Genomic DNA, 14,031 nt, shown 5'->3' on the forward strand with positions numbered 1-14,031 from the left:
CATTTTCTCCATACAATCCTAATGGAAAGGTATTATCCCCATTTCACAGATGTGATAAGTGAGGCAAGTGGGAGGCTATCAAACCAAAAAGCTTCTGCACAGCATGGAAACCATCAACAAAATGAAAAGGCAACATTCCGAATGGGAGAAAATATTTGCAAATACTATACTGATAAGAGGTTAATATTCAAAATACGTAAAGAACTCATACAACCCAATAGCAAAAAATAAACAATCTGATTAAAAACTGGGCAGAAGGGACTTCCCTGGTGGTCCAGTGGTAAAGAATTCGCCTTCCAATGCAGGGGATGCGGGTTTGACCCCTGGTCGGGGAACTAAGATCCCACATGCTGCGGGGCAACTAAGCCCGCCTGACACAACTACTGAGCTCTTGTGCCTCAACTAGAGAGGCTGCGTACCGCAAACTACAGAGCCCATGTACTCTGGAACCCGCGTGCCACAACTAGAGAGAAGCCCGCATGCTGCGATGAAGAGCCCATGCGCCACAACGATAAAACGATCCCGCGTGCCTCAACGAAGGTCCAGGGTGCCACAACTAAGACCTGACGCACCAAAAGAAAAAGAAAAAATAAAGGGGCAGAGGACCTGAATAGACATTTTTCCAAAGAAGACAAACAGACTGACCAATAGACATATGAGAAGATGCTCAACATCACTGATCATCAGGGAAATGAAAATCAAAACCACAATGAGATGCCACCTCACACCTGTTAAAATGGTCTTCATCAAAAGGACAGGAAATAAGTGCTGGTGAGGATGTGGAGAAAAGGGAACCCTCTTGCAGTGTTGGTGGGAAGGTAAATTGGTGCAGCCACTATGGAGAACAGTATGGAGGTTCCTCAGAAAATTAAAGATACAGCTACCATATGATTGAGTAATTCCACTTTAGAGTATTTATCCAAAGGAAGCGAAAGCAGGATCTGGAAGAGTTATCTGCCCTCCCACGTTCATTGCCCCACTATTTACAATAGCCAAGTTATGGAAACAACCTAAATGTCCATCAATGGGTGAATGGATAAAGATGTGAGATACGTATATTCCACACAGTGGAATATTATTCAGCCATGAGAAAGAAGGAAATCCTGCCTTTTGTGACAACATGGACAGACTTGAGGGCATTATGCTAACAAAATAAGCCAGACAGAGAAAGACAAATGCTGCATGGTATTACTTGTATGTGACTCTTAAAAAGAAAAAAAAGTCAAACTCATAGAAACAGAATGTAGAAAAGTGGTTGCCAGGGGCTGGGGGTGGGATGGGAGAAATAGTGACAGGCTGGTGAAAGGGTACAAACTTTCAGCTGTGAGATGAATAAGGTCTGAGAAGCTGATATAAGGCATAGTTGATAACGTTGTGTTGCATCACTGAAAAAAAAAAAAGAATGCACTAGACCCAAGCAGACTCTGCCCTCAGCCCAGCAAACATTGAACAGGTAATCAGTGGCCAGTCCGGTGCATGGGATAGGGATGCGGACACCCAAGATGTGGAGTTTGCCGTTTGATTGGGAAATAGAGCATCTCGTTCAAGAATGGAGCGACCGGGGCTTCCCTGATGGCGCAGTGGTTGAGAATCTGCCTGCTAATGCAGGGGACACGGGTTCGAGCCCTGGTCTGGGAGGATCCCACATGCCGCGGAGCAACTAGGCCCGTGAGCCACGACTACTGAGCCTGCGCGTCTGGAGCCTGTGCTCCGCAACAAGAGGCCGCGATAGTGAGAGGCCCGCGCACCGCGATGAAGAGTGGCCCCTGCTTGCCACAACTAGAGAAAGCCCTCGCACAGAAACGAAGACGCAACACAGCAAAAATAAATAAATTAATTAATAAAAACTCCTACCCGCAACATCTTCTTTAAAAAAAAAAAAAAGAAAAGAATGGAGTGACCTCTAGTTACTACGACCGTGGGCTGTGAGCTGAACATTTTCTCGTTTAGCTAATTCTAAAGGCACTCAGGCTTCCTGTTCGGTCCGCCCCATGCCCCAGCCTCTGCTGCGGCAGCAGTATACCCTGGGGCTGGGCCCAGGCCTCTGCCTTACCTGTGAAATGGGGGGCAGCATCTCTGCCTCTCCAGTCCGTTGTGTTGTGTGTGTGGCCGTGGGTTCCTGGCAGGCAGTGTGGACATGATGCCTAGACAGACAGGCAGGCCGTTGAACGTCCGCTGTCTTCTGGGCTCCGTGGGCGACTCTGAATGAGGAGGAGAGACGGTTTTCCTGTTGGGGATGGGATGCCTCGATGCCCTCTTCAGGAAATGTGAAAAGGAGATGGGGTTGCTGTTTGCAGTTTGAATTGGGTGGAAAATTTGCAAAACCCGCACCTAAGTGAGTCCAAGACGCTTCCTCTCTCTCCGTAGAGGCCCCTCGCATGTGCCATGTGAGTAAGGGCCGTGAGAGTGTCCACCTGGCAGGGGTACTGGGTGTGGAAGACCTGTAGTCATTCCACTGAAATCAGATTCAGGGACTGGTCTCTCCCTGAAGCGGCTTACAGTCTAGTGAGGAGGGAAATGCCCACAGTCCACAGGTGAGAGCTGTTATGAACCAGCCCAAGACATGGTGTCTGAAAACCACCCCGGGTCGGAAAGCAGCAACAGCATCTGTCTGCGCAGAAATCTCTTGCCGGGGCGGCTCTTCTGTGCGTGGCAGTGGTTGGCCGGGCCTGACTGCCCTGGAAAGCTCACTTTCAGGGTGCTCACGAGCACTGCCTGGCCGGCTGCGATTGGCGTCGGCCCCGTTCCTCTCCATGGATTCTTCCCCGCAGGGTTCCTTCAATCACCACGAAAACCACCGGGCAGACCACTTCCTTGGAAGCCAGGGGCTGGGGTGTTTCAAGAAGGAAGGTTGGGGCTTCCCTGGTGGCGCAGTGGTTGAGAGTCCGCCTGCCGATGCAGGGGACACAGGTTTGTGCCCCGGTCCGGGAAGATCCCACGTGCCGCGGAGCGGCTGGGCCCGTGAGCCATGGCCGCTGAGCCTGCGCGTCCGGAGCCTGTGCTCCGCAAGGGGTGGGGCCACTGCGGTGAGAGGCCCGCGTACCGCAAAAAAAATAAAATAAAATAAGGAAGGTTGGGCTGGGAAAAGTTGAGTCAGTGAGGAACTGAGGTCCCGCTGGATTGGCAACCGGATCGCTGGGGGACTCCCTGGGGGGCTCCCTGGGGAAAGCTCTGTTAGGGCTCCTGGGAGGAGGCGCGTCCCAGCAGGTTGGCAGGAGATCAAGGTGAAAGGAAGCACCTGCAAGCAGACAGCTCTTCCTGGGAGGCAGTAGGAGATGGGGAGGAGGGAGGCAGTTGTAGGGAAACATAGTGTTTCTAGGATGAGAGATTTGATGAGCAAAAGCCTGTGCCGACGACAGCATTGAAGACCAGTGGGGGAGGAGAGGGCCTGAAGATGGGGCTTGGAGAGGAGGGAGCACCCCTCTCCTGAGATGGAAGCGAGAGAGGCAAGGGTGGCAGAAGGGGGACATTAATAACAGCTGACACAGGGACTTCCCTGGCGGTCCAGTGGATAAGACTCCACGCTCCCAATGCAGGGGGCCTGGGTTCGACCCCTGGTCAGGGAACTAGATCCCGCATGCATGCCGCAACTAAGAGTCTGTATGCCACAACTAAAAAGGATCCTGCATGCCGCAGCTAAGACCCGGCACAACCAAAATAAATAAATATTTTTAAAAAAGGAAAAAAAACCAGCTGACACTTATTATTAAGCACTTACTGTGTGCCAAGTTCTATTGTAAGTGCCTTGTGTGTCTTAACTCATTTCACCCTCAAAACGCTTTAGAGAAGTTCTATTGTTAACCCCATTTATAGATGAGGAAACCAAGGCAAGGCTGTACCGAGGAGTTAGGCAGGATGACGCAAGGAGTCTTGCTCCAGGCAGTGAGAAAAGGAGGGCCGGGGTGGGCCGCCGCTGGGAGGGCGGCCAGCAGCTCCTCTCCAAGACCACGGCAATCGATCGGAGAGATGGAGCAGCCTTAGTAATCGCAGGAGGAGGGCTTTTGCTTAGAAGAATACTTTCCCAGTTGTTGCTTTTTAAAATAAATTTATTTATTTTGGCTGCATTGGGTCTTCGTTGCTGCACGTGGGCTTTCTCTAGTTGCCGTGAGCGGGGCCTCCTTTGTTGTGGTGCGCGGGCTTCTCATCGCGGTGTCTTCTGTTGTTGCGAAGCCTGGGCTCTAGGCGCATGGGCTTCAGTAGTTGTGGCTCGCGGGCTCAGTAGTTGTGGTTCGTGGGCTTAGTTGCTCCGCGGCATGTGGGATCTTCCTGGACCAGGGCTCAAACCCGTGTCCCCTGCATTGGCAGGCGGATTCTTAACCGCTGCACCACCAGGGAAGTCCCTCCCAGTTGTTTTTTTAAAACAAGGAAACTTATTCCCCCAGCCCCCAAATCAAACCCAATGGGCGTCTCTAACACATAATCAGACCAAATCAGAGCTGCACTGGTTGAAGTGGAAGGTCCATGCCCTGCCTTCTCCACTTGCCTCCTCACCTCAGGGGGGGCCCTGGGGCAGCCAGGGGGGCCCTGAGGTTTCTCAGGGCACAGGAGAGAAGCACAGCGTTTCCGCAAGACCAGACTTGTTCATATGAACGTTCAAAGAGCCAGCAGCATGTTTTCAGGGGAAACCTCTCTGAAAAGGAGAGGCAGGCAGCTCTTTTCCCAGACTCTGTAACCCCTATTCCTTGGCGGCGGGGATGTGGACTAGATGACCTTTAAAAGCTCCCCCAAAGGAGACTGAGCAGAGAAGGAAGGAGAAGCAAAGCCTGGTGAGAGGGAGGCCCATCCGAGCTTTCAGCCTTCGTCAGGCTCGGGGCAGAACACTGGAGCCCGCGGGCCTACCAGACCAGGGTGACATTTCTGTAGCTTTTTGCCCCTGGCTGCTGGGACGTCCATCACTTGCCTTATTAAGACCTTTCCAAAGCTTCCTGAGGAGGACTGTGCAGTTGCCGATGGCACCAAGGAGCAAAGGAAGTCCACCCCTTCCTCCTCGCCCCGGGGCCTGCAGGAGGGGTGGGGGAGGGGTGATGGGCCTGGTAGGTCTCTGATGGCAGCAGAGCTGGGGCTGCGGAGTCCCTCGTTGGCTCAGACTGATACCAGTAATAGTCATTATAAGATTGTGCATCTGTGCAGGGCTTATTAGGTTTCTCCCAAGGCAGTTTCACATTCAAAGTCTTACTAAATCCCCATAACTCAGTGAGATAAACAGGACAGGGATAAGAGCCTTGTTTACAGCGACTTGACCTTCCCCAGGGCCAGCGTTGTGGAGAGGGGGCTGGGTCTCCAACGCCAGCTCCACGCTGTTGCTGCGGCCCTTCCTGGAACCCTCAGCCCCAGGCCCGGGGCCAGCATTTCCCCAGCTCTCCCGCCCCACCCCCAACTTTCTCATTGTCCTGCTTTCTAGCCCCCTGGACTCCTTTGGCTCAGTTACGAGCCATCTTGTCTCTGAAAATCCAAGCTAGCAGTTGAAGGGAAGGAAAGGAAAAAGTTGGTGTTTTTTCCTGCTGCTTGGAGGGGGGTTAATAATTAGGTGATCGGGGGCACTGGGAGAAGGGAAGTCAGAAATTATTCTCAAGACTCTTGATGAAGTATCAAGAAGTGAGAAGGGGGAGAAAATATTGTGCTCTTACAAAAATCAGCCATATTGGGCTTCCCTGGTGGCGCAGTGGTTGAGAGTCCGCCTGCCGATGCAGGGGACGCGGGTTCGTGCCCCGGTCTGGGAAGATCCCACATGCCGCGGAGCGGCTGGGCCCGTGAGCCATGGCCGCTGAGCCTGTGCGTCCGGAGCCTGTGCCCCGCAACGGGAGAGGCCACAACAGTGAGAGGCCCGCGTAACGCAAAAAAAAAAAAAAAGTATACAGTCAAGGTCATTGTGCAGAAGGAGGGGAGGAAACCTGAGCCCAGGTGACAAACCGGGAAAGGAGACTGGGCGCAGGCCAAAGGCGTCACCAAGGAGATTCCATGGGACTTAGGAGGACTTACAACCTCTTGAATCAGTAGCAAAATCCTACTACAAATCTCATCTTTTATTGCTGTCTAGTGAGCTGTTTTATACCCTCTGTATTGTTTTTCCTGAAATACACTTCACCCACTGCATCACCGCATGCCTCATCACTTCCTCTCAACTACTCAGCTGTGTTGACGGCCGAGCAGTGGAATCCTGAGTCTCAAACTAAATAGACACGTGGGAAATTGTAGGTGCACAGCCTCCCGTGGCTCGGAGCCTGGCCTGGCTACAGCCTCATTAGCTCCTGGCAGCTCTCGGTGTTTCTCCTCCCTGCAGCCAGCTGGCCTCTGAGGTCTCCACCCTTCCCCAGGCGGCACCACCACTCTCTTCTCCGTTTCCTTCAGGCCCACGCTGACTCCTTGGAAGAGCCTTACCCCCCATCTTGCTTGGATGATGCCCTGAAATGCCCCGATGGCCTGCTCCTCTCATCCCCTGAGAACTCCATGCTCCTTCCCAGCCCAGCGTGGCAGCAAGACCAGGGATAAGCCACACACTGAAACCCTCATTCTGGGTCCGGACTGCCCCGCTCTAGGGTCAGCACATCCACCCACAATCCAGCCACCCCATCAGCACTCATCAACTCGGGGCACCTGGGATCGCTAACGCCAGGGAGGACCGAGTTCTGCCTAAAGTCAGGGGCCCTGGGGTTACGTACCTGAGAAATAAGCTTTCAGCCTGGATACCATACGCCTCCGTCCTTTGGAATTCCAAGAGCCCAGGACTGAGAATGGGTTGTGTTCTTTTTTTCAGAGGGGCCCCCTTCCATTGCCAACTTGCCAGGGCCGCTCAGTTCCAGATCTCCGAGGGCCACGGCCTTGGGCTGCGAACTGCACAGACCGCGAGGTGAATGATGCAGCATGGCAGCTCCGGGAAGGCCCCTCCCGGGCTCCTGCTCTGGGCCAGGTTGGGGGCTGTAGGATTCCAAGGTCTGGCTCACGTTCCTGGCTCACCTTGAAGGGTGCCCCTCACCCCAAAGCGCAGCGGTTGCACTCAGGCCTGTGAGCACAGGCTTTCCTCCTTTCTTTACTTCCCCAGCAGCGAGGGGAAACAGGCCTGCCTCCAGGTCCTCCACCTGAATGCCCAGCATCTTCGGGATTCGCTTCACCTGCTGAGCCTCAGTTTCCACCACAATGAAATGGGGATGCAGGGATGTTGCAGGTTGCCATCATCCCTGTCGATGAATTAGGTACCAAGGGCAGAGGTCTGCGAAGCCGGTTCTGAGAGCAGCAGGTTCTTGCTACGTGGAGGGGACGTTTTCTGCCCCTCGGTGCTCACAAAATGCAGCACTGGCTGACTTCAGGCGTGCAGAGAGCACCCTTCGTGGAAGAAAAATTCTTCCTTTCTTTCTGTCATTTGAGCTGATGAAATTAAAGCCTGGGTCAGAAAAGTGAATGAATAAAACGTTCGCTCGTATGACCCTTACCTTTATGATGTGCTTGTACATTCACTGTTGTATCTGCTCCCCTAAAAGCCCTGCCAAGCGAAGGATTTACTATTATCCTACTGGTGAGAAAACGGAGGCTTCGGGAGATAAAGGACTTGACGAACCTACACAGGGGTTGTGATCCACTTGTGGAGGGCTGATGAACCCAGCACAGATCCCAGCACCTTATCGGGACTGGGCTGGGGGCAAGGCCTCAGGCCAGCTGTCCTGGGTTCTGTGGGCAGGCCTCCTGCCTCACATCTGGACAGGCTGTGATGGGTGGTGGCAGTTAGTTATCACGTCTCAGTTTTCTCTGGTCTGTGGCAGTTTCTGTCTCTTTGTGGATTTCAAGACCTTGACAGTTTTGAGGAGGACTGGTCAGATATTTTGTAGAATGTCCTCGATTTGGGTTTGTCTGATGCTCTCCCACGTTTGGAATGGGTTATAGGTTTGGGGGAAGGATACCACAGAGGTGACGTGCCTTCCCCTCACTTCTCCACTTTTTTCTTCCAATTTTATCTCTAACGGGAATGAATTCTTGGGGTTCCTCTGTGTGGGTTCTCCTCTGAGGTGGAGGGAAGGGAGGTCTGGGGCTGACTTAAGCTAAGACCTGCCCAGATCAGGCACTTGGACGGTGACCTTGGGCAGGGCAGGGGGCCAGGGTGGTCAGAGGTGGGTAGCATGAAATTAATCCCAGAAGGAGGCACCGAGGGGGGTGTCTATTGGGAAGCCCCTGGCCCAGGCTGAGAAGGCCCATGGGCAGGAGGTGGATAGAGAGGAAACAAGGGAGGGGCTGAAGGCAAACTCCTCCTCCCAGCTGGACTGTCCTGAGGGACCCCATCAGTAGGAACCCCAAAAGAGACCGCGACCCCCAATACACTGCCAGCCCGAGCCTGAGGTGTGGAAGGACTTGGAGGCTTATGTCTCCCATCGCACGTGCCAACGCAGCCGCGTCTGGAGACCTGGGAGGACCACGTGGAACCTGCCTCAGTGCTGCTCAGGGGAGCGGCTCCCAGCCCTGGGAGGTTGATCAGAACAGAGCCCTTTCGGGTCTGACTTTCTCTGACCTCATGATGGTGACTGCTTGCCAAAGGGGAGAAGGCAGGAGGTCAGCATAACTTTATCCAAAAGTAATTTCAGGGGAGTTCCCTGGCGGTCCAGTGGTTAGGACTCGGTGCTCTCACTGCCAGGGCCCGGGTTCAATTCCTGGTCAGGGAACTAAGATTCCACGAGTCGCACAGCACAGCCAAAAAAACCAAACCAAAACAACAACAACAAAAATAATTTCCGTGTTAAGTCTCAAGGTGGCTCAAGACAGGTATTAGAATCCCAGCCTCGCAGGAACGGAAGGACCTTGGAAATTGTGTAGTCGAATGGCTCTCAATTCTGGCTGCCCTTAGAAAAATCACCTGGGAGCTTATAAAATGTCCTGCTGCCCCTGACCCAGGCCAGCCCAAGTGAATCCGTAATTTAAAAAATCTCCTGGAGAGATTAGTAAGCAGCTGGGGCTGGGAATCACTCCTGTGGTTCATTAGTAAATAAGCTGAAACGCAGAAAAGGTGAACCAGGTATCACAACCCGAGCCACCTGTAGCAGTGGCCCCAGAACCTGGATCTCCACCTTCCGATCGGCTTCTTCACCCACATCAGACAAATCTCTCATCGAGCCGGCAACTCTAAGGCCTCTATGAGTGCTTTGCATCTCTGCATATGATTAGCTTAAAACTGTTCACTGCGTGCGATTCTGCGCATCTTGGATGAATAGACCTAGTTCCGCCTCGCTGGTCGGACCTCAGTGGGGGAAAGGGTTACAGAGGGCTAACCGTGATAATGACAAAAGATACAGTCAAATAAATGTTACGTCACATGCAGGAGCCAGCTGCAGGGATCGGGGCGCAGAAGTAGAAGAGGTCAGGGGGCTGCAAACAGGAGGCAGTGTTTGCACTGACTCAGTGCTGCGCGTCCTCCCCTGGGTAGTGTTTGGGACCCTGGTGTTACCCAGGGGCAAGGTGTTGGGGCAGGAGCGCCTTGGGGTCAGAGGGCGCTGACCTTGTCCCTCTGCTCTGCCCTCAGGAATGAGACCGTGCTGCACCAGTTCTGCTGCCCAGCCGCCGACGCCGAGCAGAAGCCCGCCTGCTCCGACCTGGCCTCCCAAAGGTGGGAATAATTGCCGGACGGTCCTCCCTTCCCCACCCCCCATTGTCCTTCCCCCTCCAAGCAGCGCGCACACCGGGGCCCTACTCGGCCTCTTCCTCCCGAGTCTCGTGGTTTTTTGTTTGGTTTTACCTCGTCCCTCGTATTTCCATCTCTCCGTCCTTCCTCTGGACCCCAGATGAGCCGTTCCCGATTTTTAGGTCACGATACCCTGCTGGGCAAATCCCAAACCTATGCTCCTTCCCACTAAGCAGCCTGTAAAAAAAATCACCTTTTTAAACGTCAGGGGAAATTAGCTTGATTCTAGCTATACGTCTCACGTGGTGGGTTGTCTGGCACCCGAAGGTGCCCCATCAATAACAGTATCCGTCCTGCCTCTCATATCCAAGATCTGCATTTTTCCCTCTAATCTTTCTCCTTCCACAAAGGAGCCAAGGTAACTTTGATTTGAGGTTTGTCATACTCCGCTGGGTTTGCTGAGCACCTGGGAAGGGAGGGGGCCCACTGAGAAGTCGGGTCTGGAGTCCCGTCCCAGCCTCTCCCCCCTGCCCCGTTCTGCCCCGTTCGTCCAGCCTCTCCCTGCCCCGCAGGCTCTCTCCATCGCTTTCCTGCTTCCCCTCCCCTCCATCGTCCACCCCTCTGACCCTCCACCTCTCCTCCTCCCCGGCATCAGCGTCCTCTCCCCCGTCTCTGTGCTGCTCACACTTTGACCACACGTTTTCCATCTCAGTTCAGTGCATTTCTCTTTTCTTTCCTTGTTCTTTACCTCCCTGGGGGTCAGGATACTCGGGTTCCAGCCTGAAACGCACCCCACCTGCAGTCTCCTCTTGTTGGAATGAACTTGGGCAAGTCCCTGGATGCCCCTGGACCCCACTTTCCCCATCTGTTCGATGGAGGGGCTGGTCTATGCAGGGAGCAGCATGACTTCCCATCTCACCGAGGCTTCTGGGCTCCTCAGAGCCTGGACGGGCTTTAGGACCCGTCTCGCGGGAGGGCAGCAGAAGGTCCAGAGCCGCGAGCACCCTGGCCCGGACCTGCTGCACTAAGGGCCACGTCCAGGTTTAAGCCTCAGCGATTCCACGATCCCTCCATTCCTTGGGAAGTAACTGGGCAGACATCAGAGATGGTAGCCGGTGGGCTTGGGGATGGAAAACCTCCCCCGAAAGGTGTTACTGTTTGTTTTCCCACAAAGGGAGTCCGAGCGGGTTGGGAGAGGCAGGACTCTGGGGAGGGAATGGTGGGAGTGGAGCCAAGATAAGGGGCCCACCCTGGGGATCCAGGAGCGCAGGAGGCACGACCACATTGGGGGACAGAAGGCAAGGGGAGGGCCAGTGCTGGCCGATGCCCAGAGGTCTCGGGGCCGAGCTCTGTGCCCGGGACCTAAGGAGAGTGAGGCCACCTGGATCTCGAGGGGCTCCCCATCCAGGGGCATGCGATGCCCCCGAGTTGAAAATGGCCCTCCTGGACACTGGAAGGAAGAAGAGAAATGGGAGAAAGGGACGGTGGGAGAGGAAAGGAAAGAGGGCAGAGCGTGAGAGGCCCGGGGTGATGGGGAGCAAGGGGTGGGAGGGCCTTGCCCCGTCCCCTGAGCGGTCACTCTCAGACACAGGAGAGGCGTCCTCCTAGAAATGTACTCCTCGGCAGGGAGGAGAGGAGAGGAGCTGTCTGCTCTGTCCCCTGCCCAGCAGGCCACCTCAGTCCCGTCCACCTCCACTGCTGCCACCCAAGCACCGGCATCAGGTGAGGGTGGATAACAGGGCGCCCCCAAGAGGCTCGTGCCTGGCAGGCGCTGGGGACGGAAATCCTCCCTTGGGTCCTCCACGCCCCTTCCTCTCTGTCCCGCTCACCCTTCCCTCTTTTTCTCCAACTGCCTGGCCTCCTACCCCGAAGCCCTGAGTCCTGGTCGGAGGCGGTGGGAGGACCTGGTACGGGAGGCAGAGGCGTGTACTGGGGCGGGGCGGGGCACTGCCCGTTCATGGGGGCCGGGGCCAGGGGAGCGGGCTTCTTATACATCTATTGTCAGTTTCCCATGGTGGGGCGGTGATGCTGGGAGGGAGGGTGGGAGGTGGGAGATTCTCTTGGTCCCCGAGGGCCTGTGACACTGCCCACTGCCGCCCTCCGTCTACGCGGTCCAGACCCTCAGTCGCTGTCTGCTTCTGTTCCCAGTTATCCCAAGTCGTCCCATCTGTCTGGCTTGGAGTGTGTTTCTGTCTGTCTGTCTGTTCGTCTGTCTGATGTCAGCGTCTCAGCTTCTCTGGGAGGAGCCCCCTGGGTGCATTCGGACGTCCAATAGTCTGCGTGTCAGTCAGTCTGTCTGTTCTTGGCTTCCTGGGGGGATTCCACCCCCAGATAAGCTTTCTCCCTTCAGACTCCCAACATCCCTGCTCCCAACCTGATCCGTGACCTTCCCAGCCCCTCCCTTCCCTTTGACCAGGCGTCCCGCCCCCAGAGAGCATACCCAGTCCCTCCCCCCACCCCGCCCCCGAGTCACTCTAAGGAGGTGCGAGGTCAGAGGCCTGTGTGCTGTGAGCACACGGTGGCGGTGGCGGGTCGCCAGGCCCTTAGGGCCACGCTGGGGAGACCCTGGGCTGGGCTCTGAGACAAGCCAGCCCCTCCCTCTTCTCAGCCTGGGTTCCCACCTGCTCAGCAGGGCCCCAGCCGAGATGGCCTCCTCTGGGGTTTCCAGGGATAAGCCAGGTGGTCTCTACAGGGGGCCCAGTAAGGACTGCACGCCCTCAGTCAGAGCTCAGGGTTGGGGTCTCTGGTGTGTGAGCGCAGGGCTGGCCACCTCCCTCCTCTGCACCTGGCCAACAGTGACCCAGGTCAGCAGAGCCTGAGGTGCCATGCCCTCCCTGTCCCCACCCAAGCTGTGGGGCTGAGTGGGAGTCCCCTTCCTGAGCCGCTGGCCTCGTCCCCGGCGGGGGCGGCCCATAACCCCTAGCGCCTCTGTTCAGACACATGAAGACAAGCTGCTGCAGCCTGAGGGAAACCCTCGGCCCGGGGAGACCTGGGGGTCCAGGAGAGACCCTTGCCCCTCCCAAAGCCCCAGTCCTGGGGGTGTGTGTGTGGGAGGGGCTAGGACGGCCTTCCCCAGCTACCCAAAGGGCAGTCCTGGGGGATGGGGTCAGGAGAAACTCTGTCTTGGGACATGGAGCCTGGGGGGAGCTAGGGATGGACAGTGACGGGGCCAAGGGACGGGGTGCAGCGGCGTGGTTATGGGGATGGCAAGGTCTCTACCACCCGTGCATCGCCCCGGGCACACAACCCATGCTTCCCAGGTGACAGGCCCTCGGGTGAGAGCAGCCTCCGGGGACCATGAGTGGAGTGCATGCCTCCCGCCTCCCCCCCGCCCCGCTGCCACTAATGACAGGGCTTTATTCCGGGCCACTGACCAGGCCAGTAATCACAGCCCTGCTTTCCATCCATGGGCTCTCCTCCCTGTGGGGGTCTCAGTGACGTCGGGAACAATGACCCTGGAGCTGGCCGCTGCGTCCTGCATCTAGAGAAATAGTGGCCCATTTGTCTCCGTGGGTGGCAGTGGGGCCTGAGAGGAGGAAGACTGGCTTCTGTTAGAGTAATGACAGGAGGTGGCGGGGGAGGAGGGGTCAGGAGGGGGGCCACTGGGCAGGAAACAGAACCACCCCCAGCCCTGGGGAGGGGGAGGGTCTGGGGGGCACGCTGCGTGTTGGGTCCTTCAGCTAGGATGGAAGAGGCACTAATATTACGGAACCTGCCAGGGGCGTGGCACTAAGCACTCAGTACTTTATCTCGCTTCATTCCGTGTGACAGCGCTATGGCCATTTGCAGATAAGGACTGGTGGGTGGAGAGAAGTTTGGGGTGTTGATAGAGGGACCACTGCCAACTAGTTTTGGAGCCGGAAGGTCAGCCCAGGCCGGACTCCGACAGGCAGCCACTTTCCATGGAGCTGCCACTAGGATTTTCTTTAGGAGCATAGGAGGAATCCTTCCAGCCGTTCCATTTGACCCTAAATAACATCTATTTTCTCTGATTATAAGTTATACTGCTAGTTGTTGGAAATGTGGTAAATGCAGAAGTATAAAGAAGAAAATAAAAATGGAAGGCAGTCATATAGAATGAACCACTGTTAACATATTAGTGTGCAACCTGCCAGGGTTTATTTTTCTGGCTGGGTTTTACATGTTCCCGCCAGGAAAGAAAAAACGATTTTGTAGCCTGCCCTTCCGACGCAGGGCACTGCAGCCAAGGAGAGCCTGCCGCCCTGACCAGTCCCTCCTGGTGCCCCTGCCCCCATCACCTGCCAACCAGCCAGGCCGGGGGCCCTGCTTGGGACCCCTGAGGAGGGGACACCCAGCCAGGAGCGGTGTTGCAGGGAGAGCCCTGCGTCAGCAACCACCGCATCTTGTCTCTCCCCAGCCGCCGGAGGCCTGATCAATGGACCAGCCAGAGTTTACTCAGGGATCACAGAGCA

At 55.7% G+C, this 14,031-nt stretch overlaps 1 protein-coding gene across 1 annotated transcript in view; it reads left to right on the forward strand.

The window, feature by feature from the left end:
- The window catches only part of IQSEC3 (IQ motif and Sec7 domain ArfGEF 3), a gene marked incomplete at both ends in the record, with an annotated part of 88,409 nt that overhangs the window by 17,119 nt on the left and 57,259 nt on the right, over positions 1-14,031 (forward strand). Inside the window, one exon of the mRNA XM_079714206.1 lies at positions 9,500-9,583. Coding sequence (XP_079570332.1) covers positions 9,500-9,583 — 84 coding nt within the window. The remainder of the gene's footprint in view (positions 1-9,499; positions 9,584-14,031) is intronic.

Source organism: Hyperoodon ampullatus (assembly GCF_949752795.1).
Source record: "Hyperoodon ampullatus genome assembly, chromosome: 11".
Classification (NCBI taxonomy): domain Eukaryota; kingdom Metazoa; phylum Chordata; class Mammalia; order Artiodactyla; family Ziphiidae; genus Hyperoodon; species Hyperoodon ampullatus.